General features: G+C 42.0%; 1 protein-coding gene across 2 annotated transcripts in view; it reads left to right on the forward strand.

Annotated features, from left to right (window-relative positions):
• FGD1 (FYVE, RhoGEF and PH domain containing 1) overlaps positions 1-24,614 on the forward strand; it is a 78,741-nt gene that overhangs the window by 44,241 nt on the left and 9,886 nt on the right. For both annotated transcript variants that reach the window (XM_042451305.1, XM_042451306.1), the window contains exons 3-16: positions 3,839-4,013; positions 4,598-5,057; positions 5,943-6,032; positions 6,366-6,514; positions 11,548-11,704; positions 13,102-13,240; positions 14,103-14,161; positions 17,328-17,474; positions 17,601-17,693; positions 19,360-19,439; positions 19,988-20,018; positions 21,303-21,392; positions 22,448-22,573; positions 23,404-23,562. In XM_042451305.1, coding sequence (XP_042307239.1) covers positions 3,839-4,013; positions 4,598-5,057; positions 5,943-6,032; positions 6,366-6,514; positions 11,548-11,704; positions 13,102-13,240; positions 14,103-14,161; positions 17,328-17,474; positions 17,601-17,693; positions 19,360-19,439; positions 19,988-20,018; positions 21,303-21,392; positions 22,448-22,573; positions 23,404-23,562 — 1,955 coding nt within the window. The remainder of the gene's footprint in view (positions 1-3,838; positions 4,014-4,597; positions 5,058-5,942; positions 6,033-6,365; positions 6,515-11,547; positions 11,705-13,101; positions 13,241-14,102; positions 14,162-17,327; positions 17,475-17,600; positions 17,694-19,359; positions 19,440-19,987; positions 20,019-21,302; positions 21,393-22,447; positions 22,574-23,403; positions 23,563-24,614) is intronic.

Consider the following 24,614-nt stretch of genomic DNA (forward strand, 5'->3'; position numbering starts at 1 on the left):
CGGTGGCCTTCCTTTTTCAGGACAACCCCAGGGGAGGGGGGTGGGAGTGGGGGGTACGTACAACTAATGTATGCAAAGGATTCCCCCAAGGGCCATTCGGTGCAGCCCCTTCTTCAGTCCTGCTGGAACACATAGGATCCTAGAAATTAAAGGGACCCCACAGGGCCTTCCACTCCTGCCCCTTATTCTGTCCCGAAGGAAATCATTGGAGGCTAGAAATTAAAGGGACCCCAAAGGGTCATCCATTCCAGCAACATTCTTCTGCCCTGCAAGAACACCTAGGAGGCTAGAAATTAGAGAGTCCCCAAAAGGTCTTCCATTCCAGCCCCATTCTTCTGCCCTGCAAGAACACCTAAGAGGCTAGAGATTGAAGGGAACCCAAAGGGTCATCCATTCCAGCCCCTTATTCTGTCCTGAGGGAAAACATTGGAGGCTAGAAAATAAAGGGACCCTAAAAGGTCATCCATTCCAGCCCCGTTCCTCTGCCCTGCAAGAACACCTAGGAGGCTAGAAACTGAAGGAGCCCCAAAGAGCCTTCCACTCCTGCCCTGTACTCTGTCCTGAAGGAATACATAGGAGGCTAGAAATTAAAGGGACCCCAAAGGGTCATCCATTCCAGCCCAATTCCTGCAGGCTAGAAATTGAAGGAGCCCCAAAGAGCCTTCCACTCCTGCCCCATCCTCTGTCCTGAAGGAATACATAGGAGGCTAGAAACTAGAAGGGGCTTCTCCCCTCTCCCCTCTCTCCCCAGAAAGCACAAAGGTCAGGATGCCACCAAAACCTCCAAGGAGCATACGCAAATATGTTGATGCGAAATGTTCAAGACAAAAGGAAGGTGCTGGTGTAGTAAAAAGTTCTGCTATGCATGGTTTTGCATCACGCAAATCACAACTTTTGCACAATTGTAGCGCTAACATAACGTTTTGGGGGATTGACGGAAAAGCAAGCAATGTGGTAGAACATTGCGTTATAAGGTCATTGCGCAACGTTTGTTTCACTTCTTTGGCAGAATTGAGGGTCCAAAAACTCACGTCTGATAAACTCCATTCATTCATTCAGTATGCCAGGGACTGGCACCATATTTGTGATTGTAAGCCTCAGGGCAGGGAACCGTCTATTATCCCCTCTGTTGTAAACCACTCAGATTCCCAGTGATTGGGCGGTATATAAATAAATCCTACTATTATTATTATTATCATTATTATTATTATTATTATTTGTGCCCATTGGCTGCTATTGTTTTTTTTTCTTACCTGGAAATTTACCAAGGACTAGAAGCAGACATCCTGGGGACCATGACTGGTCTAGGGACCTCCACTGGACTAGTCTAGTATATGGAAAATGGAGGTCAAAAGAAATGAGATGATGATCTCGTTTACATATTTGTTATCTTTAGATGTGGTTTCCAACCAACTTGATTTCAAAAGCAGCTTCGAATAGAATACATCACAAAATGCACAACAAATTCCTTTGATCCCTGACACTGTATGGAATAATTTGACTTCTAGGCTCTTTGCTTCAGAAGGAGAGGGACAAAAAGAGGTGCAGATAGTGTGCAGATCATGGAAGACCCATGTGGGGTGGAACTACCTGCTGGTCAAAGTGCCAGTCACAGAAACTGTTATTATTTTTCATGTATGGGCAACACGAGGTTTGTAGCTTGAATGCTGCCTGCTTCATCCTTATTTGTAGTGATACTCACATTGTCCCCAACTGCTGCTGTCCAATTTGCTATGGTTAATTGCTTATTTTTAGTATTTTTATGTTGTCTTTCTGTAACATCCGCCAAGGAAGTAGATCCACCCAGGCAATAAATGGAGCATCATAAACACGTTTAAGCCTTATGTTAAAAAAATACATCAAAACAACAACACTGCTAGAAATAGTTTAAAAGGCCAAGTTAAAAGATGTGTCTTGGCACCTTTTCTAAAAGCTGTGAGCAACTGCGGAGACATCAGTCTTTACTGAGGGTTTGTGTGTAATGTCTGATGAGGGCACTCTGTGTGGGGCTGCTCTCAAAGATTACTTGGAAACCTCAGCTAGTGCAGAACACTGCTGCAAGATTGCTGACTCAAATATTGTAAAGACGCCAGATAACACCAGCTGTCAGTATGCTTCTGCCAATACACTTCTAGATTGAATTCAAGGTGTTGGTGATGAAGTTAGAGCCCTGAACAGTTTGAGGCCTTGATACTTGAAGGAATACATCTCCCTGTACATACTTACCTGAAGACTGAGGTCTACTGTAAGGGCCTTCCTTTGTGTCCCACTGGTAGAATTGGTGCATTATTTAAATACTTGGGAGAGGGCCTTCTGTCTTGTGGAACCTCTTCCCTTTACGAGGCCCACTTGATGCTTTTGAAGTCAACAAGCTGTATTAAAACAATTGAGGCCTAAAGAGGTCATCCAAATATACACATATGTATTTTTTTTATTAAAGATTTTCAAACAATGAAAAGCAATGCAACAATTTCAGACAATTTAAAGCAATAAGTTTGACAAAGGAAAAACAAAACCGCAAAACATAGATGTGATTTTTGTTATAAAAACAGTACACATGTTGATGAATAAAGAACAAGGCATCTAAAGTTATTGTGTTGTTGTCATTATTGGAACATTTTCCAAGACATCTTTCCAGAATCCCGACTGCTGCAATGAAGGTTTTACATGTGGAGTGTTATTGACGTATTCAATTAAGGAGAACCATTTCTCACGAAACAGCAATCGGTTCCCACATCCTTTTGATTATCTGACATTATCAGCAAGCTTTTCCTTCAGCCATGTATCCCATTGCTTCCTCAACTAATTTTTAAAATAAAATCATCTGTCTTCCAGTTCCTGGCAATTTCTAATCTGGCAATGGCTATCGAAAAGGCAATAAATTCTTTTATGTTTCAGTGGTTTATTCTCATCCAGAAATGCTGAGAGTATGAGAAGGACTGGGCAAAATTTTATGTTTTGTTTGGTAATTTGGGAGACAACATCTATTACTATGGACCAAAATTTATTTGCTCCAATCTCTGGGGAGAGTAGGAACAATAACAGGTCTTACCTTTTTATCCCTACTTCCTTGCTAAAGGATATTGATCTCCTGATTGTCTGGCTGACAGTCTCTTTGCGTAAATGTGTAAAGAAGGCCCTCTCCTAAGTCTTTATTTACTCTTGGCATTCCAGCCACATGTGCAAGAAGGTACCCTTAACATTGTATCCGCTCCAGCAATTGGAGGGTGTATTTTTTGTTATCCTCGCCAACTGAACTGGTGTGAGGTACAGTACCATTTACTTGGTGTTTTTATCATATGTTCTTTAATGGCAATCCATCTAGATTTAAAGCAGGACGAGTTCCAGATTTTAAACAATTCAGGTTCCACTTCCCATCCTGCTCTGTGGTTGAGACCCCTCCCAAAACGCATATGTGGTTTTCAACTGTTTTAGCCTTTAAAGTTATTTGATATATTTTTAAATTGTTGTTTTTGAACTGTTTTAATTTTGTTTTAAGTTTTTGGAGTTTTTTAAAATTATAAGTTGCCTGGAGTGAAACAGGATGGGATGGGATACTTAGTACATACAGTCAACAGTCCATGTCCATGGATTCTTTATCACAGATCCAAGCATCTATGGCTTTAAAATATTTTTAAAAACATAAATTCCAAAAAGCAAACCCTGATTTTACAATTTTTTTATAGGGGACATCATTTTACTATGCCATTGCATTTAATGAGATTTGAGCATCCATGAATTTTCATGTCCATGGGGGGTCATGGAATCAAACCCCAGTGTATACCAAGGGCTCACTGTACATGCAAAGCAAAAACAATTGTTTGTCCTCCTTTTTCAGTTCCTCCCAAGCCAGCCCATCTGCAGAGTATTCAGCCACCGCGACTTCCTGAATCCATCCCTCCACCCCCATCACGACCCCTCCCAGCTGATCCCCGCTTGAGCCGGAGCCCCTTGCCAAAAGATGGACCTGGGTCACTCTCTGCTGTCTCCTGTCTCATTGAGAAGTTTGAAAGGTGAGTTGCCTAATGGCTCAGGACATTCTGCTTACCTCCTGCAGCTGGGAAAGTAGCCACTTGTCCCCTTCAGTGTTCCCTCTCCAGCCGGGTAGAGACTTTCAAAGTAGGGATGGATGGATGCTTGGTTCTTTCCTAATATATTTTGACCACATAGCTGGCTAATAGGGAGTCATGGGACTAACAGTCCAAAAACACCTGGAAGTACTGAGACCTACACCTGCAAGTTAACTTCCTGGACCCTCAAGTGAGAAGATGGAATAACAGGCTAAAATGGATCACTGGATTGATGAAGTGTACCAGTTCTTATTGCTCCATTTTAAGAAAAGGGTTGTTAGCTCTGTAGCTATTAACTCATATTTTTCAGACTACCTGTACCAGAATCTCACTGCCAGTGTAATGCTAATAGGAGGATTATAGGAGTTGTAGTTCAAATGTAGTCACCTTTCCAATCTCTGGGGAGAGTAGGAACAATAACAGGTCTTGCCTTTTTATCCCTACTTCCTTGCTAAAGGATATTGATCTCCTGATTGTCTGGCTGACAGTCTCTTTCTTTGTTCCTTCATTCCTTCCTTCCTTTGCAGAGAACCTGTAATCCTGACGGTTGAGCCAGCCCCCTCCCCGTGCCCCAGCCCAGATCTCCAGACCCCAGAGGCCAGTTCTATGGAGCCCCTACTAGATCGCCCAGCTTCCCTGGAATCGGCAGAGCTGGCTCACAAACTCCTGGACCTCCTGGCACTGGATGGGGGACAAGAGGCTGCAGGGAATATTGCCTGCTTGCCCTCTCATGATGGTGGGAAGCTGGCAAACCGAGACAGTGGCATTGACAGCATCAGCTCACCATCCAACAGTGAGGAGATCTGCTTTGGAGGAGATGACGGCACTGGAGAGGGAACAGGGGCATCAGCACCACCCGTTGTCATCAAGCGCCGCTCAACTCGAGATTCTGAAGGGGACAGTGACATGGATGATGGGAGTGGGGATGAAGCTGAGCTGCTCCCTGAGCTTCCACCTCCCCAGCCAGAGAGACAGGACTCTGATGAGGTGAGACACCTGGATCGGCACATCTTGGTGTCAGTGTGCTGCCTGTTCCTGCTGAGTCTTGTCCTTCCTGTGATGATCCTCTCTAAAGTCAGGGTGGTGTTGTGGTTAGAGTTTTGCACTAGCACTTGGGAGACCCAGGTTCAAGACACAATGCACCATGAAAGACAATAGGATATCTTGAGCCAGCTGCTTTTTCTTGTAACTTGACCTCCTTTGCAGGGTGGTTGTTGCAAAGATAAACTGGGGAAGAGGAGATTCATGTATACAGCCCAGAGCTCATGGGAGGCAAGATATGGTATGGATGAAACAAATATAATCAGGTCTAGTTCTGACACATTATTGTGGGAAAAGGTTAAGGGAGAGGCATGTGGCTGGAAAACACCTGTCAGAAGTCTTGTTCAGACTCTTGAACAGTGTTGGATTGTGGTGCATGGATTGTCAGTGAAAAAGATTGGCTTCATATCTCTCCATGACAGTGTCAACCTAAGTGTTCAGATGGACTGACATTCACATAACTGGATTTCTTAGAATATTTCCACTGATTGATCATCATCCCTTGTAAGGCTTTTTTCCATGTGCATGTACAGAAGAAGAGACATTCTAATTCCAGACTCACCCACCTGATTATGAAAATTGAATCAAGGAATGAGCGCAGGAGGTGTTTCCCAATTCCAGGCCTAAATTATTAGCTAGTGGAAACCAACTGAGACAGGAGATATTTGGGGTGGAAGGGGGTGGTTGTGGTTGTGGAAAGACATGGCTCCATCTCATGCCTTGTTTGTTTGGTGCATTTGGGAATGTCAGTTGGAGGGACCAATTGGTGAATTAGGATTTTGTTTATTTCCCTTCAGAAGTGTAATGTATCCTCTTTCTTTCCTTCAACAGATGACAGTGCCACAGAAAGTCTTCCGAATTGCTAATGAGCTTCTCCAAACAGAAAAGGCCTATGTATCTCGCTTGTATCTGTTGGACCAGGTAACAGATTGTGCGGAATATCCAAAACCTGCTATCGTGCCTACACGATAGTAATTGGGTTTTCTTTCTCCTCTTCTTTCCTGAAGCCATGCCCTATCATATAGAACAGGAATCTTGTTGGCCAGGCCTATGATACGTTGGTGGAATTCTGCCACAGGCTCAGCCTTGTTTATTGGATTAGGAATTCAGTTTCACAAGCTGCTGGTAGTGTGGTTGCCCAGAAGGGTTTAGATCTGAAGTGTAGATTGTAGAGGAGGGAGCAGATGGTGTACTGCCAAACACTGACTTTGCAGGGCTGCCTCCCATGTGGCTGAAGCATGTTCTGCCTCCTAGGTCTTCTGTGCCCGTCTGCTGGAAGAAGCACGCAGCCGAAACTCTTTCCCTGTCGATGTGGTGATGGGCATTTTTGCCAACATCTGCTCAATTTACTGCTTTCACCAGCAGTTCCTGCTGCCAGAACTGGAGAAACGTATGGAAGAGTGGTGAGAAAAATTGATTGGTTTAGTAAATGGGTGTGGTAGCACTCTACCAGTACATGTATGCTCTTGGGTTTTGTAAAAACAAAACATTAATTTGTTTTAAGCTGTCGTTGGCAACTTGTACACCAACAAATCCTGATATGAGGAAATCCCATGAGTTAGGCATGGGTGGTGCTGCTGCACTGTGTTCTGTTTGCATGCAATTTAAATTTTGATCTGCATAATGTTTGAATTAATATGGTGTATGTGTATGGATGTGCATGCACACTTATGCTGTCTCCTCAGATCAAACTTCCAGCCTTTTGGAGTTATGTCAGGACTTGGTGTTGCTAATCTTAAATCTCCAAATGAATCATGGAATGTTGAGTAAAAAGTCATTTAATCCAGCCCTGCTTCTCAGTACATGTCTGAAATGCAGGATGCAACTACAGCATTTCTGACAAATTCACCTCTGCTTAAATATCTGTAATGAAGGAGAGGAAAGATTCATTTGGCATGTCATTTGAACTCAACATTTTGGTTTGTTGTTTGGTTTCTCAGTCAGAATTGTAAACCAGGGTTTATGACTCCTGCCTGTTCCATGATCTGAATGATATGCTGAATGAACCATTTCTAGTTGCCGTTATATATTTGTATCCTGCCCTTTCCCCTAAAACTGGGATTCAAGTCAAAGTTTACAAATTAAAACAAACACAAATAAAGCACAGACAGGATTAATATTAAAATGTAATTAAACTGTCAATCACATTCTGTCAGTTAAAAACATACAGTTATGTATGAGAAAAACAATGTCAATGAGAAGGAATTGGAACAATATTTAAAATCTGAAAAAATTCAAAAGATAAGTGAGGAACAACAAAAAGAATTGAATAAATTTGTTACGGTAGAAGAAATCCACTCGGCAATCAACAAATTAAAAACAGGAAAAACTCCAGGTCCGGACGGTCTCTCAGTCATGTATTATAAAAAAATGTGGGACATCATAATCAAACCACTCCAAACAGTAATAAACAACATATTAGACTCCAAAATACCTGACTCATGGAATTCGGCCTTTATAACTCTGATACCAAAAGAAGATAAAGAATTGGAAGACCCCAAGAACTATAGACCAATTGCCTTGCTAAATCAAGATTACAAAATATTTACATCTATATTGGCGGATAGATTCAAAAAAATTCTGAATGAATGGATAAACACAGACCAATGTGGCTTCTTACCAAACAGACAAATGAAAGAAAATATAAGATATGTGTTAGATGTTATTGAATATCATACAAAAAGACCTCATAGACACGCAGCCTTGATATTTCTCGACACGGAGAAGGCTTTCGATAATTTGAACTGGGAGTTTTTATTCGGTATGTTGGAAAAAATGAATTCCGGTAACAATTTCACAAATTGGATTCGAGCGATTTATAAGGAACAAAGAGCAAAAATATTTGTCAACAACAAAACTACAAAAGAATTTCAAATACAAAAAGGTACAAGGCAAGGGTGCCCACTGTCACCGCTCCTATTTATAAAGGCAATGGAGTTTCTTAACATCAAGATTAGAGAAGACAAATCAATCACAGGAATCAAAATGAGAGATTGGGAATACAAACTCAAATCTTATGCCGATGATATGGTATTGATGTTGTCTAATCCAACGGAATGTATAGATATCTTGAATGAAAAAATTAGAGAATACGGAAAATTCGCGGGGTTAAAAATCAACGAAGACAAGACTAAAATGATAACACTGAATTTGGACAAACAAGACAATCAGAAATTGACACAAATATCGGGATATAAAATAGAGGAAAAGGTAAGATATTTGGGTGTACAAATTACAAGCAAAAATTCAGAATTGTACAAAAACAATTACGAAAAAACGTGGCAAGAAATAAAAAGAGACCTAGACAAATGGAATAAGTTAAATCTATCCTGGCTTGGGAGAATATCAACAATTAAAATGAATGTTACCCCTAAACTGTTATTCTTATTTCAAGCACTTCCAATAATTACCAATGATAAACCATTCAAAATCTGGGAAAAAGATATCAATACTTTTATATGGAAGAAAAAGAAAACAAGAGTCAGATTAAAAATATTACAAGACAGTAAAGAAAATGGAGGATTGGCACTACCCAATTTCAAACTATATTACCACGCGTGTGGCCTGGCCGCTATCAAAGAATGGATACAACTAAAGGATGAAAAATTGCTGCAATTAGAAGGATTTGACAATGTATATGGCTGGCATGGTTACCTGATATATGACAAAGTTAAAACAAATAAAGAATTTCAGAATCACTATGTAAGAAAATCTCTTTTACAAATTTGGCAAAAATACAGAAGATTTTTGGTAAGAGAAATTCCAAATTGGACGTCGACTAATGAGGCTTTTTTCAGGAGAGAAAGAATGAAAGGCAAAGACTGGATAACATATGAGGAATTAATAGTCTACGAAAAAGGTTCAGCAAGAATGAAATGTATGGAAGAATTAAAAGATCAAGGTTACAACTGCAATTGGTACTTGTATCGTCAAATACTCGAAAGATGTAAGATAGATATGAAATTACAAAGGATTGAGAAAGAAGAAACTGAATTTAGCAAACTGATTAAACATAATACAGATCACTTAATCTCCAAATTGTACAAACTGCTATTAAAATATGTGATGGAAGATGAAACTATAAAACAATACATGATTAACTGGGCCCAGGATGTTAAAAAACCAATAATGTTAGCCCAATGGGAAAAAAATTGGAAAACAAGATTAAAATACACTTTGAGTTAGGATATAAAAGAAAATTATTACAAACTTCAATTTAGGTGGTACCTCTCACCAATGAAATTATCCAAGATTTACAAAAACACAAACAAGGAATGTTGGCACTGTTCTTCAAAACTTGGGACTTTTTACCACATGTGGTGAGAATGTGAAAGAGCCAGGAAATTTTGGAAAGTGATTAATCAAGAATTGGAAAAGATTTTAGAGATGAAAATAAGAATGGAACCAACTCTTTATCTGTTGAATATAATAGAGGACTGTGAAATAGAAAAAAGATATGGGAAACTCCTGTTCTACCTAATTGTGGCTGCAAGAATGATATTTGCGAAAAAATGGAAGAGTAAAGAAAGCCCAACTCTAAACGATTGGAAAGAAAAGATCTTTGATACGATGACGGCTGACAAACTCACATATCTGCTCAGGGATCAAAGCAACAAAAGGTTTTTAGAAGAATGGAATCCACTAGAAAAATATCTTAGAATAAACTGATTGGAATAGTATGTATAATATATCTTATAAAAATAACGGTGAGAGGGAATAAAGAGTAACAGATTATAAATGGTAATGAACGCAGATAAGGAGAACGATCAGAAAAAAGGAAAAGTTATTGGTAAAAAATATAACAATTTAATAGCAATATATGTAATCAACAAGGGTGATGGTTAATAGAAAGGAGGTACAGATATAATAAGGAGCTGTAGAGAACATGACATTGGAATATGAACTAAAAGGATTTTACAGTATAAGCATGGAAAGTTTGAATTAAAAATAGTTAAAGAAAAAATATTCAGAATAAGAGACAGGAAGTCATTTTATGTTTCTTTTTTTGGTATGTATGTATGTTATGTATATTTGTATATTTGTTTTTGGTGGTTATTTGTTTATCCAAATACCCTTTCCCTGTTTGATATGTTTTTTTATAAATAATAAAATCTAATTTTTAAAAAAAAATTAAAAAAAACATACAGTTATGTTGAGGTGGATGAGGTGGACAATTTTAATGAATAAAATTATTAAAAACTAAAAAAAAACCATACAGGTAAAGATAAAGAAGTTTTAAAACAGGGCACTCAAAACTTTGTAAAAATCCCTTTCATGAGTGATGGGGGTGGGAACCCAACACTTTAGTTCTTAAGGACTATTGAACTGTTGAAAAAGTATTTGCCTATCCATGGAGGGACAGCAAGCAGGAGCCATTGTAGCCTCTCTAGGAAAGTATTCCATGAGCCTAAAGCAGGGGATGGGCAAGTGGGTGTGGGCTGGGGTGGGCAATTGTCCCTAGATTGCCCCATGGTCCATACCGCCCCAGTAAACTGAAATGTCTGTAGTCCCTCTCAGAATGGAGACAGGAGTTTTGAGAGGGGACTGCAGAGAAAAACAGAGATAGTACATGATTCTGTTTGTGGGTGTGAGGTGGGGGCATTTTCACATGTATTAATGCATTTGAGTGCTTTTTTACATGGTTTGGAGCCAAAATTGCTTGAAAACTACACTTATTTTTTAAAAATTGGGCTGTGTTGAGTGGGCTGATGGAGGGCTTCCAGGCCAGAAAACTGGGGCCTGGAGTGCAGCAGCGATCTGCAGGCTCATTTGTCCACCATGGCCTAGAAGCAGCCATTGGGAAAACCCTAGTTTGCCATTGGGGACAAATGAGAGTAAACGGGCTATATGTATGTTGAAATGTTGAAATGGGCAGAGGACACTAGAACTTTCAGAATGCTGACTTATTGTTCTGAGCAAATGTGACCACAGCATAAGAAATTACATTTAAATCATAAGTCTAGCTACTTTCCTCAACCTAAGGAAAGGCAGAAGTTACAAAATTATAGCTAGGTTCATTCTAGCTTTCCTCAGAATTTTCCTGTTTTTCTAAAAGCCTTCTCTAAACTGTATTTGCCTATGTTATGCATGCCAATATTGTAATTTAGTAATTTTAGAAAGTTTGAAGGCCAGAGGAGTGTCGAAGGAGTAATTTATCCCAAGATGGGCCTCAGTAAAGCCTATGGCTTTAGTGGCATCTGGAAAAGGACCCATTTCCATTGTCTACCATCCAGCTATCTGAATATCCAATCCTTCCTGATTCCTGTGTTTTCCCTGCTCCCTCTGTTTAAGTTGAGGGCCATTATTTTTGACCTGGACTTGTGGCTAGAGAGAACTGACATGATCTGTCTGGAAGCCTTTTCACTTTGAGGATTTTTTCCCTTGGGTGCTAAGTCTTCTTTTTTCTTCCTTTCTCTTTTTGCTTCCATTCTTACAGGGACCAACACCCTCGCATTGGGGACATTCTCCAAAAACTGGCCCCATTCCTTAAGATGTATGGCGAGTATGTCAAGAATTTTGACCGGGCCATGGAGCTGGTCAACATCTGGATGGAGCGCTCAGCCCAGTTCAAGGGTATCATTCATGATGTACAGGTGAGTTTAGTCCCTTGGGATTTCCCGATACATCGCTGTAGTAGGTGTTCCAAGTTTTTTTATCCCCAAAAGGAAAAAGCAACAACAAGTTGGAACTGTCTGTATGGTGCAACTACATTTGTGTCCTAGGACCTTATCACATGGAGGGATTTACATTGCCAAAAAGTTGCCGAACTGTTTCAGAAGCACAAAGGTGGGATCGTCCATCATGCTTCTGAAACATCATTGAGGCTTCCCATTTTCCTTCCATAGATGAAGCATTCGCGGGGAAGCCAGGAGAAGCCATTTTTTGAATAACGGGATATATCGTTATTCAAAAAATGTCTTCCCTGCGAACGCTTCATCAACAGAAGGAAAGCAGGAAGCCTCAATGATGTTTGTGAAGCGCAACAGACAATCCCACCTTTGCACTTCTGAAACAGTTCGGGAACGTTTTGGCAAAGTAAGTCCCTCCATGTGATACGGGCCATAGATGTGAGCCCAGAATTTTTGTGGCCTCTCTCTGAGGGTATTCAAAGCATTTAAACTTTTTTTTAAATTAAGTTTTCATTAATTTGAGTATATTTTCATTTACTCCCCAAAGGGGAAGACAAAGACAGAGAAAATCCTCTGTGGGAATGTGGGAAGTATTTCTTCGTACCCTCTTCCTGTCACTAGCAGTTGAGAAGTAGAGACCATTATTTTGGAATGAGAGTCAGAAGCAGTGATCCACACTTTTGTTTCATGGCTTATTTTAAGGCTTAAATCAGAATAGGGAGATATGTGCTCCTTCAGAGTTTTCTGGACTACAACTCTCATCATCCTTCATCAGGACAATAGCTAATGGGAGCTGTTGTACAGCAACATCTGAAAGGCCACAATTTATCCTTCATCTAAGCCAGGAGTGGATGTAGTGTACCCTATGGGCCACATATGATCCCTGGACCCTACTCTTGGGCCTCTGAAGCTTCCCAGCAGTTCCCAAGAGCTCCCAAAGAAAGCCCACCAAATATTTGAAAACACAAGAAAATACCCCCACTCATATGTATGCAGAACTCCATACTACATCCAAAACACTACATCCATTTTCCTCGGCACTCTCAAAATGGTGACAGGAAGTGGCATAGTGGAGCAAAATGGAGGTGTTTGAGCTTGCAGTATGGTGATGGTGGGGAAGAATGTGATCAGGGTGGCGTCTGGAGAGGACAAATTGGCCCCTAGCCTCTGAGCAGTTGCCTACCCCTAATTTAAAGAAAATCTGAGTTGTCAGAAAGAGTGATCAAGAAGGCAAAACGTGCCTTCAGTTGTGAGAACTCTGCCTCTAGTTGACTTGGTCTCAGTTCCCTTAGGGGGTCAGGCATGTTGTCTTTGGAGAACAGCCAGGCAGACAGCTCTCTTGAGATCGCACTCTGTTGCAGCGGGAAGAGATCTGTGGGAACCTGACCCTGCAGCACCACATGCTGGAGCCAGTCCAGAGAATCCCTCGCTACGAGCTGCTCCTGAAGGACTATCTCCTCAAGCTGCCTCCGGATTCACCCGACTGCAAGGATGCCCAGAGTGAGTGGTAATAGAGGGCAGGGCAGGGAAGGTCAGTAAGGAAGGGAGTGCTTGTATGTCATAGCAGTCAAGGGAAGGAGGACACCATAGGGACCTGGATGGTGTGTCCCTTTATGCTGGGCAGGAAGGATATAATTGAACTTCTCCCTGGTCTTCCTAGAGCATCTAGGTAACGGTGAGCAAAATGCAGCTTCCAAATGCCACTTTGAGGCTCTCATATGCTCCCTAGCATCTCAGAAGCTGACTTCTGATTAAGAATGTTCTTTCCTGCAGCTACAACAGCCCAAAATAGTCCCAAAAATGTGATGAAATTGCACCCCCTGAGATTGGGAGGTCATTTTGGATTTTTTTTAAAGGCAAAAAGTAAAGAAAATAAAGGTGAATGAGGAGGAGAATGGTCCTCCAAGGTCCCTGGCCATTGCCTGCCTCTGATCTAAGTAATTTAGCTGGATGTTTTTTAGAGGAACATCTGGGAATTTGAGTAGAGAGTCAGGAGGCCAAGACAAATAATCTGAACTGCCCAAGGTAGCCTACTGGCCACAGAGACCATTCCCTCTGGGTTCACAATTTATCTTGGGCTTGACTCCTGGGAGGCCAGGAAGGGAGGGGGCTACAACGCTTTGTAGACTCTCCAACTACTGATCTCTCATATAAATGGCAAAGCAGCAACCTTAGTCCCCTCACTATTGGGCACCCAATTCAAGCATTACCATTCTGGTAATTGCTCCTGCATGACTTGACATTTTACAAGGGTCCAAATTTCTCAGCATAATATTTTCTGCTGTTAAATTAGTTGGAGGCTCTGCATGGAGTAGGGACAACTTCGTAAAGCACACTCTACTTTTCTTTTTTCCTCATCTAGAATCCATGGAACTTATTGCCACTGCGGCAGAGCACTCCAATGCAGCCATCCGCAAAATGGTAAGAGCTGGAGGAATTGCTGGTACTAAGTCAGAATGCTTAGGAATGGAATGTCCTTTCGCAGAACTGGGAGGCTACTGAGAATAGATTAGATACATAGAAGTGCTGTGCCCAGTATCAGGTTTAGACCACAGCAGGGCAGCTAGCCCAACTCAGACACACCTCTCCTAACAATACATCTCATACTTACTGCTTCATTGGTTACCTTGCTGCTTACAATTGGCAGGGAACAGAGTTCGGTGGCAGAGAGTTTGCTTTGTATGCAGAAGGTCTCATCCATTTAATCTAGGGAGTGCACACAAGCCCTGCAAGTTATATGTATGTCCTTCCCTTTGTATTTTTGTTCTCCCTTGATCTCTACCACCACCAGAAAAAATACTGAAATATTGAAGATTCTTGCTCACAGAAACTTGGAGGAAATGGAGTGTTCTTTTAAGATATGCATCTCCCATGTACCCTGTTTTGCTCATCAGTTAGGTTTCTTCTTCAAGAAACTGAAAGAACTGAAGCAAGCAAACAAACAAAAAACCCTGGGAATTTGTTTCTTTTTGATGGGAAAGAAATGATGCAGCCTGCCATGGGTGAAGAGAGAAGGGATTGAGTCCCAGATGTACCCCGGTTGCCCATTCTTGATTTAAAAGGATCAGGTAGCAGGTAATGAGAGAGAGATGTGCCTGAGACCCTGAAGTGTAACTGCTAGGCACAATGGACATGACCATTGTAAATGGACAAATACTCTGATTTGGTATAAATCAGCTTTCTGTGTGTTAATCTGCTTAATATCACCAGCTGGAAACCCCAGCCTTCTGTTCTCATCCACAGTATGTGTCACATCATGATCCATAACAGGGACCATCATCTCTGTGTGCTCAGTGACTGAGCTTGTCATCCTTCCCCTTATAGTTCTGAAATTGCAATATCAGGTTGCACTTCCACAGTTCTCCTTCTGTCTTCCAAGATCCAGCCAAGCTTTTCCCAGTCTTCCTAACCATATACTAATAGGTTTCAGGATTTGCTTCTGTTGCTTCTTGAAACCAAGCCTTATGTTCTACTTCAGAGGTGGGAATCATGAATCCAGATGCTGTGGGATGGCCAACTCTCAACATGCTCAGACTGCATAGCCAAAACAGGGATGCTGGGAGTCGCAGTCTAACATCTGAAGGATCACGTGATTATCACTCCTACTTTATTAGTAATGTTAATTGGACTGAAAAAGTCTGTAGAAATCGTTTTGCTCTCCATAGTTTGTTAGATGTAAAGAGGTACATCTAGAATACAGGAAATGGCTTTATACAAGGTGAAACTATTTCTCTCTCTAAATCAGGTATTCCTAAACTGTAGCTCCAAGAATCTGGCTAGAACTTCTGGGTACCTAAATTCAAGAACTGCTACTGTAACCCAGCATTGGCTACTGTAACCCAGTATCCAGCCAAGATCTTTTGCCATAATCTGCCAGGGATTAAATTTGGGACTGTATGTTTACGGAGGTTCTCCTGCTGAGTTGTGGCCACTCTCCTGCTTTTTCTTAGTGCAGGGATGGAAAACTTACCCATTCCTAATATGGTTGGATTGCAATTCCCATGTGTGGGCGGGGCTGGTGAAGCTGGTTGCATGGTGGGAAAAATGAATGAAACTTCCTCCCCACGTGGGAAACAAACTTTCCTCCAACACGGGTTTGCAGCAACACTAACGCCTTTATTGGCAACAGCTTCAGCAACAAAATAAACGGGCAAAGGAAAACAAGTGCCCTAAAGTCCCCCTTTTAGCAAGGTGTCTTGAGTCAGACTCTATTGGTCTCTTCGTCTGGGTCCAAAAGGGACTCTCCGCCTCGCCTTCCACCCGAGTGCTTCTCCAGAGCCTCCCTGTCTGCCTTCTCCCAGTCCTGAGGCTTTGGTCCTTGCTCCCAGCTTCCGCTCTTTGGGTCCCACCATTCACCTTCTAGCCTCCCTGGTTCCCGGCGACGCCACTCTCCTTCCCCCGGGTAGCTGAAGTCTCCTTCCACTCGGGGGTCAACTAGCGTCACGGCTTTGTGTGGGCCTGGTCTACGAGGGCTTGCCTTCCCCACCAGGGAGACAGGCCTTCCCACCCTATGTGGGCTCTGAGTCACCTTTCCTTCTCTCCACTCGACCGCCTCACCGCGTCCCACTCTTCCGTGTCTTCTCCCTCTCCCCGCGCACGCCCTCTCTTCTTCCTTTATAGAGGCTTGAAGCCCCACCTTCCCTTCCTCTGGCCCCTCCCCCAGGGTTCCCTCTCTCCTTTCTTCCACCTGGTCCTCCTCAGCCCTCCCAACTCTCCCAGGCTCTACCTCCACCTTACTACACCATGATCCCTAACCACGCTGAGATGCAAGGAGTTACAGTCAAACAACTCACTCTGTGAAATACGTGGAGAAAGAAGGAGGGACCAGTCTGAAGATTACCACTGAAGACTATTAAGGAGGCACCTGAATTTTGATTTCCCTGCTTCAGGTCCAACAATCCCCTCAGCCCAATGGTGGGCAGACCACAGGCTTGCAAGATATCATGCTTTTCACTGCCTGCCCAAGATCTGTCACTTGGAGCAAAGTGAGAAGGACGTACTCTTAAAACTGAAAGATACTGTGATCCCACTGACAAGCTTTGTGTACCAGATCTGAATGGACTTTGCTTGTCTTCTCTACAAAAATCCACTGTAGCTTTTTCAGCAGGATAAGAGGGAGTTGGTGGGACATGAATTCTCTTGATTGTCTTCTTAAACAATTTTTAAACTATTCAGAATTAAAAAAAACTTTTCCCAGTCTAACGCACATCCTCCAAAGTGTCAAACTGCACTCTGCCCATCCCTACATTACACCACACCTGTCTGTTTAAGAAGTAATTATAGAGGATGTACAAAGTCATTGATCTAGGACCAGCACTACTAGTAGGGATGGTGATGCATCCACCCCAAGCAACAGATCTTGGGCATCATGACAGGGCAACAACTGGTTAGTCATTTACTCTGTTATTATTGCTTTTTCATTGTCTAGGCTCGTGAACTGGGGAGAGGCACATGTGAGATTTTCTGTCTCTTGTTCCAAAATAACTTGGCTGGCTTTGAGTATTCTGGATCTTCACCTGGCTGGGCAGGGAGAGCAGAAAAATATCCTACTGAGTCTTTATTTACCAGTGTCGATAACCCTTTCTAGGAGAGGATGCACTCCTTGCTGAAGGTCTATGAGCTGCTTGGAGGAGAGGAAGACATTGTCAGTCCCACAAATGAACTCATCAAGGAAGGGCACATCCTCAAGCTTTCTGCCAAGAATGGTACAACGCAAGACCGGTACTTGATCCTGGTGAGAGGAACTAATGGGAGTTTCCCTGTCTCCATTTCATTTCACTCAAAAGAGGGAGCAGGCCAGGAAGCTGACTCTTATCATATGACTTTGCTGTTAACCCTACTCTCTCCCCTGTCTGTCCAGTTCAATGACCGTTTGCTGTACTGTGTGCCAAAGTTACGTCTCATTGGCCAGAAATTTGGAGTCCGTGCTCGCATAGATGTGGAGGGAATGGAGGTAAGAAAAGGAAGGAGTAATGGGAGAGGGCCATTCAAATTTTCAGCTTCTGGATAACTAATGAATATCAAGCTTTCTACATTAAAACTGGGGGGCATATTGGTTAGAACCTGGGAGTTGGGAGGGAAGGATGTGTTTCCTGGGGTAATTCCTGCTGCTGATACTGGTGCTTGTCTCTGAAAAGGGGGAACTAAACCAGTGTGATGGATCTGAGTCAGACTGCACTGTTTACAGGTGACATGAAACAAGTCAGTGGGCTGGAACGGCCATGTATAGTCATGTCTTCATTACTCAGAACTTGACTTGGAGCTGATTGTGGCTCTCTCTGTTTGTTTCAGAGGATGTCGGGAGTTCCTTTAAAAATATTTACTCTTTCATTCAAATGTTTTAAACTGTGTGTTTAACTCAGCAATCAAATCTTGCTCTTTAAAAAACCGAGTAAGGGCAGATGTTTAAGTAGCAGTAAGACACACACACACACAAATGAAATGGGAAGAGGCTGTACAGATTGACAATAAAGTTTAATGTGACACCATTTCTTGTTTTGTGTGTGTGTGTATTTTAATTGTTGAATAATAAAAATCAAGTCTAAATTAAAACTTAAGGAAAATCTGGATGGTGTTTTATATTTCTCATTAGCTGAGTCAAAGCCAGTTATGAATAGAAACCATTTTTTCCAGAAGTCCTGACTGAATCAAAGGTTGGTTGTGGTAACTAATAATGCAAGACTTGAGTACTGTATCCCTTATCCAGGTTGAGTATCCCTTATCCAGAAATCTAGAATACTCCAAAATCCAAAATTGTCCACATGGGTGGCTGAGATAGTGACATTTTTGCTTTCTGATGGTTAGTGTACACAAACTTGATTTCATGAACAAAATTATTTAAAATATTATGCATAAAATGACCTTCAGTCAGTTGTATTTGGTTTATACAAGACCTAAATGAATTTCTTGTTTAGACTTTGGTCCCGTCTTCAAGAGATCTTACTATGTATATGCAAATATTCCAAAATCTGGAAAAAAAAATCCAAAATCCAAAACATTTCAGGTACCAAGCATTTCAGATAAGGGAGACTCACCCTCGACCTCAAGCTTCATTCCAAGTTCTGGTGTGGTTTATGAAAAAGTGAGAATGTATGTATATATTCATGGGTGACTGGGTGGTGAATTTCCCCCTCCCAAAACACCAGATGCTTTTAGGCAAAAAGGTTGTGCATCTGTGTTCTCTTGGCACTATCGGATATACAGGTCTAAAACACACTGCAGAAATAATCCAGTTTGAGACCGCTTTAACTGCCCTGGCTCAGTGCCAAGGAATCCTGGGACTTGTAGTTTATTGTGGCACCAGATCTCTCTGACAGTGAAGGCTAAATATCTCATAACACTACAGTTCCCAGAATTCTCAAGCATTGAATCAGGGCAGTAAAAGTGGTCTCAGACTGGATTATTTCTGCAATGTGTTTTGGACTGGAGTGAGGGGAGCTTGGGAAAGGTTCTTTGGGGCACAAGTCCCTGGCTGGGGGATTCTGGGACTTGGAGACACAAAAAGTGCTTTTCAAATTCGTATAAAATTGTTCGATGTTTCTGCATGCAAAAGTTCATTTTGATACTATGGTTGAGCCTTCATGTATGAACCAGCCCTTGTTTCCTTTCTTGGTCTGCAGCTGAAAGAGACCAGCAGCCTCAATGTGCCCCGAACCTTCCTTGTATCAGGGAAACAGAGGTCCCTAGAGCTTCAGGCCAGGTACAGCCCGCAAACCCAATGGCTTTAATGTATTCCTTTCCCAAAGAGAAAAGAATTGTCCCTTATTGAGCAATGTGGCCTTCATGCCAGTAACTCTCTTCTTTGCTTCTTGGGGCGCATCATTGAAAAATCTGCACACCTGAGCTCAGCCTTCCCCACCCCAGCAGCTTCTATATGGTTTGGACTACCAACTCTCATCATCCCACCCAGCACAGCCACTACCTTAGGGTGAGGCAGACATATTATCTGCTGAGGAACAATTCAAGCTGATTGAAAGGATGAGCCAGCTCATCTCTTTTCCTGTCACCACCCCAGATCAGGCTGCATCAGGGTTGGTAAAGTAGTGGTCTCCAGGAGCAGCTGAATAACAATTCCTATGATCCTGCACTGTTGGCTGGACTGGATGGGGTTGATGGGAACTGGAGTCTGACAGTATCCGGAGGCTCACTGGTCCCCAGAGCCTGGGCTTACATAGTGATGCATCATCCCCAACATCTTCAGCAAATTGTCTATTTGCATATCCAACAATATTTGTCATTTTTCCTCAGAACTGAAGAGGAGAAGCGAGACTGGATCCAGGTAATTCCTGAGCTTTCTCACCTGCCTCATAAGACTGTATTTTATCACCAAGGAAGAAGCTAGAAGGGCTGTCTACCTCTTTGTATAGATATTCTGTCACTAAAGATCTTTTTGCTTGTTGGGTTTGAGATCAGGAGGATCTTTGAATTAGCAACAGAAAAGGTGGGACTTCATAGATCCAACAGAGAAGGGAAGGCACGGGGTAGGGGATGTTATTAGACAGGTTGTGCCTCTGTTAGTTGGAAATCATGAGGGATAGAATGACACTGGGTGCTTTGAGATGGAGGGTTTCCTAGCAGCACCGATCAAAATGCCTGAGGCAAGTCAGACCCCAGAAAATGCATGATTTTGGAATATGCTCCCATGCTGGTTGAGAGATTCTAGGAGTTCAAGTCCACAATGCACCTTCCTTAAAGCCTACTACAACTACTCCATCATTTCCTCCTTAACATATTTTTTCCTACTGGAAGAAGGAACTGGATGAAGTGGTTGAAAATTGCTGGGAGGGTTACATTTTGGAAGATGACAAAGGCCTGCCACACTGCATAAATAAAACAGTTTGACACATAACTGTTATGGCTCCATCCTATGGAATCCTGGGATCTGTAATATATTTTGGCACCAGAGCTCTCTGACAGAGAAGGCTAAATACCTTACAAAACTACAAATCTCAGAGTTCCATAGCATTGAACCATGGCAGTTAAAACAATGTCAACTGCATTAATTCTGCAGTGCAGTTGCAGCCAAAGTCTGGACACCTATTAAAATCCCATATGTAAGGCACAGTGATTGCAGAATGAATAATTTAAATACATGCACTCTCTTTGCCTCATTGCTATGCTAGCAGTATAGATGCTGGCAACATGGCCCTCTAAACCAACAGGAAGCGCAGATCTTGCCAGGAGTTTCATCTGGTGTTTATTTGAGAGTGTAACAGACCCATGGTGTTGGACAGGCATTCATGCATTGACCTGGACCTGATGCAATGATGGATCTGTGGACAGAGCAATGGACTGCTCTACTACATAATATGAAGAACAGGAAGCTGAAAGTAAATATGAGTGAGAGCTTTGGCAAAAAGATAAAAGAATTAATCTTTATCCAACCTGTCCTCAAGTATGTGCCAGATAGAAACTTGGATTAGACTGAAGTGAGGGCACAGTACTTTCCTAAACCCGACGGTCCCTTTCTTGTCCACTGAAGAGGGATGGGATTCTGCTCTCTTTCCTGGTTCAAGAATCTGTTTATCTGTGACTACAAATGCGCTATTGTTTAAACCATCAGGCAATACAGGCGACAATCCAGAAGCATGAGCAGACTCTGGAAATGTTCAAACAGCTGGTCAGTGAAGATGAAACACCACCCAATTCGCCGGTAATTCTTAGTTTGTTTGTTCTCTTTCCCTTTCTCTCCCTTTCTCTCTCTCTCTCTCACTCTCTCTGTGTGTGGAAAGAGAGAGAGGAGCTGCATATTTGGTAAAATTAATTTAAAATGTGCTAGCACAATGTCTTTTTAATTTGTGTCTGAATATGACTCAAGTTGGCTGCTATATACTCTGCATTAACCCAAATTCTCCAAAAATAAAAGGAGAATTCTTCAATTTGTATAAATTACACAGATTAATAATAATAATAATATGTTTTATTTATATACCGCTATTCCAAAGATCATAGCGGTGAACATCAAGTAAGCTAATTAGCAAGTAAGCTAATTTGCCCCCAACAGTCTGGGTACTCATTTTAGCGACCTCGGAAGGATGCAAGCCTGAGTCGAGCTTGGGCCCTTTTTCTGGTCTTGAACTCGCAACCTTGTGGTTTTGAGTGAGTGGCTGCAGTACAGGCATTTAACCACTGCTCCACCAGGGCTCCTCCAGGGCATAACTTTGTCTGCTTCTTGAGGTGGGGGAGATGAATAAGGAGAGAACTTTGTAAATGCATTGAGGTTTCACACCTCCCAAGCCACTGGAAATTTTACTCATTTATTCCTTATTTATTCCTCTGGCTTCTGAGATTTCACCAGGTGTCCTCTACACTCTCTCAGGCCTATCTTTGCTGTTGTTGAATCCCAGGATTCAAGAAACTGGACTGCCATGGCATTAAATACAGTCTTCTGTATTTACCTGAATGTTGACATTTTTGGTTGATTAAAAGAAAGCACCTTTTGGAGCATAAATCCTATTCAAGCTATTGAATCTACTGGATTTAGCTATATGTTGATTATCTATTCAACAATTGATTCAGTGGGTTTACTCAAGTTGGCACTACCGTCTGTAACCAACAAGATTCTAATCTTTGTGTGTGTACTCACTATAGATACCAACATCCACACACAATTACTTTATAATCAGAATGTGCATGTACACATGTGCGCATGCATAAAATAACATGATATATATTAACCATCTTAACCTACTGTCCTCCTACATACAGGGATGTGAGCTGGGCCGACGGGCTCCCACACCAATCCGGGAAAAAGAGGTGACCCTGTGTATGCAATGCAAGGAGTCCTTCAATGCCCTCACCAAGCGGAGGCACCATTGCCGGGCCTGTGGTCATGTGAGTATCCTGCTGTGTGTTTCCGACCCACGTGGCATTGCTTACTTCACTATATCCCCAATATTTCATTTCTACTCTCTCCCATAGTTGCCTCTTTGGGGAGAGAAGGAAAGGTACACTTACTGTGCATGAATAAGCCAGTTCTCCTATTTTCCTCTGAATTTTGGTCCATTGCCCTCTGCTTTGTGCTGGTTGTTGTTGTTGTTGTTGTTGTTTGTCTTTCCACTGTTTCTTGCCTTCTTGGAACTTTTTCCACCCTAACTTATCTTGGGCTTTCCCACACTAAACAATTATATTTATTTATTTGGAGTATTTATAACCTGCTCTTCAGCTACAAAGGCTCTCAGAGTGGCTAATTATAGTGCTATGATTCAACTTAACTACTGTTTTTCCATTCTCTGGAATCCTTGGATTGTCAGTTTAAGGAGGTACATTTTAGAATTCTCAACCAGAGAGCTCTGGTGCCTTACCAAACTACAAATCCCAGGATTTTATAGAATGCAGCCATGGCAGTTACAGTGGAATCATAGTGCTATATCTGGGTAGTTTGAAAAACCTTGTGCGTTATCTGCCATTAGTTTTGCTTCTTAGTACATTTCAAAGGAAGCTTATATGGTTTGACCCATAAGCTTGAAAATGTCTACCTTGACATGCTGAATTTCAGGTTTATGGTGATTTGTTTTCAGTCTGTACAGGCAGTGTCCCACTTGGAGCCTACTGTGATCCAGCCTGAGGAAAGCCTTTTAGCCCCTGAATCAGCTCCAGTTATAAACTGTCCATACTAGCTGCCTTTCTATTACAATATTTTTTTCTTGCTTGCTTTTTTTCAGGTTGTCTGTGGGAAATGTTCAGAGTTCCGGGCCCGCCTGGTATACGACAACAATCGGCCTAACCGTGTCTGTACCGACTGCTACACAATGCTACAGGGCTCCCCCGCAAGCCCCTCACCACACCCCAATACACCTCAGCGCCGAAGGTCCATTCTGGAGGTAAGATCACCCCTTACTGTCCTATGATGTGTTTCTGAAGCAGCAGAGATACACTTCTGAAAGCAGTCACTCTTGATTTCCTTCCAGGCGACACTTCCTGGAGAAATTCCCCCATGCTTTATCCTGCACCTTTCAGCTTCTCATGGAGAGTCTTTGTAACTTTCTCTGTTTGTGTGTTCCTTGCAATATCCTCTCCCTGCCCCCAGGATTCTTCCTTTGGATGCTGTACCCCCAAATGAGAGACAGCCTACTTGTTGACTGATGAAAGTAAAGATACACAGAACCTTCCCATAAGGACAGTGGAAGTGCATGAAAGCTACACAGTGTGTAACTAGATTGCAGACTTTATTTTTTCCCTAATTTAATTGATTATTAAAACATTTATATCCTGTTCTGTATCAAAAGATTGTAGGGTGAGATCCAGACAGTAAAATAGCAATCTGAAACAGTTTGAGAGATTAAAAACAATTCAGAACTCTGTAAGACAGTTTAAGGAAGAATACACAATGCTATATTAGAGCTCTGCAGCCTAGTCAGGCCTTTGATGTCATACGTAAGCTATAGTGAAAACCTAAGTTCTAACTCAGGACTGAAGGGAGACCAGGGTTGGTGCCAGTTGTGAAGGAAGGCTGTTCCACAATTAGGACACCATAGCAAAGGAAGGTCCTCATCCACAGCTCCACATAAAGGACACAGAGGTAGAATTCCATGTCAGATCTTAGTGCTCCTGGAAGAGTATATAAGGAGAAGCATTCCTTTGAGTATTGAGATTCAATGCCTATTTGGCTTTAATTTGGTTTTAAATATCAACACCAACACCTGGAATTTAGACTGGAAATGTATTCACAGCTAGACTAGATTAGAGCACATGTTGTCATGTGATTTCTATATGATGTTTCTGGCAGCAGAACCAGTGGCTGCATATAGTACTAGTACCTACTCCTGTTATTTTATTTTATACATGTGTAAAGTGCCTTTATTTCAAGTAATGACAGGAGTCCAGAATTGAAGAGGGGCTTCTCCTATGGACCTAGCTTCTGGAGCTGTTCCTG

Source organism: Sceloporus undulatus, chromosome 2, assembly GCF_019175285.1.
Source record: "Sceloporus undulatus isolate JIND9_A2432 ecotype Alabama chromosome 2, SceUnd_v1.1, whole genome shotgun sequence".
NCBI classification, from domain to species: domain Eukaryota; kingdom Metazoa; phylum Chordata; class Lepidosauria; order Squamata; family Phrynosomatidae; genus Sceloporus; species Sceloporus undulatus.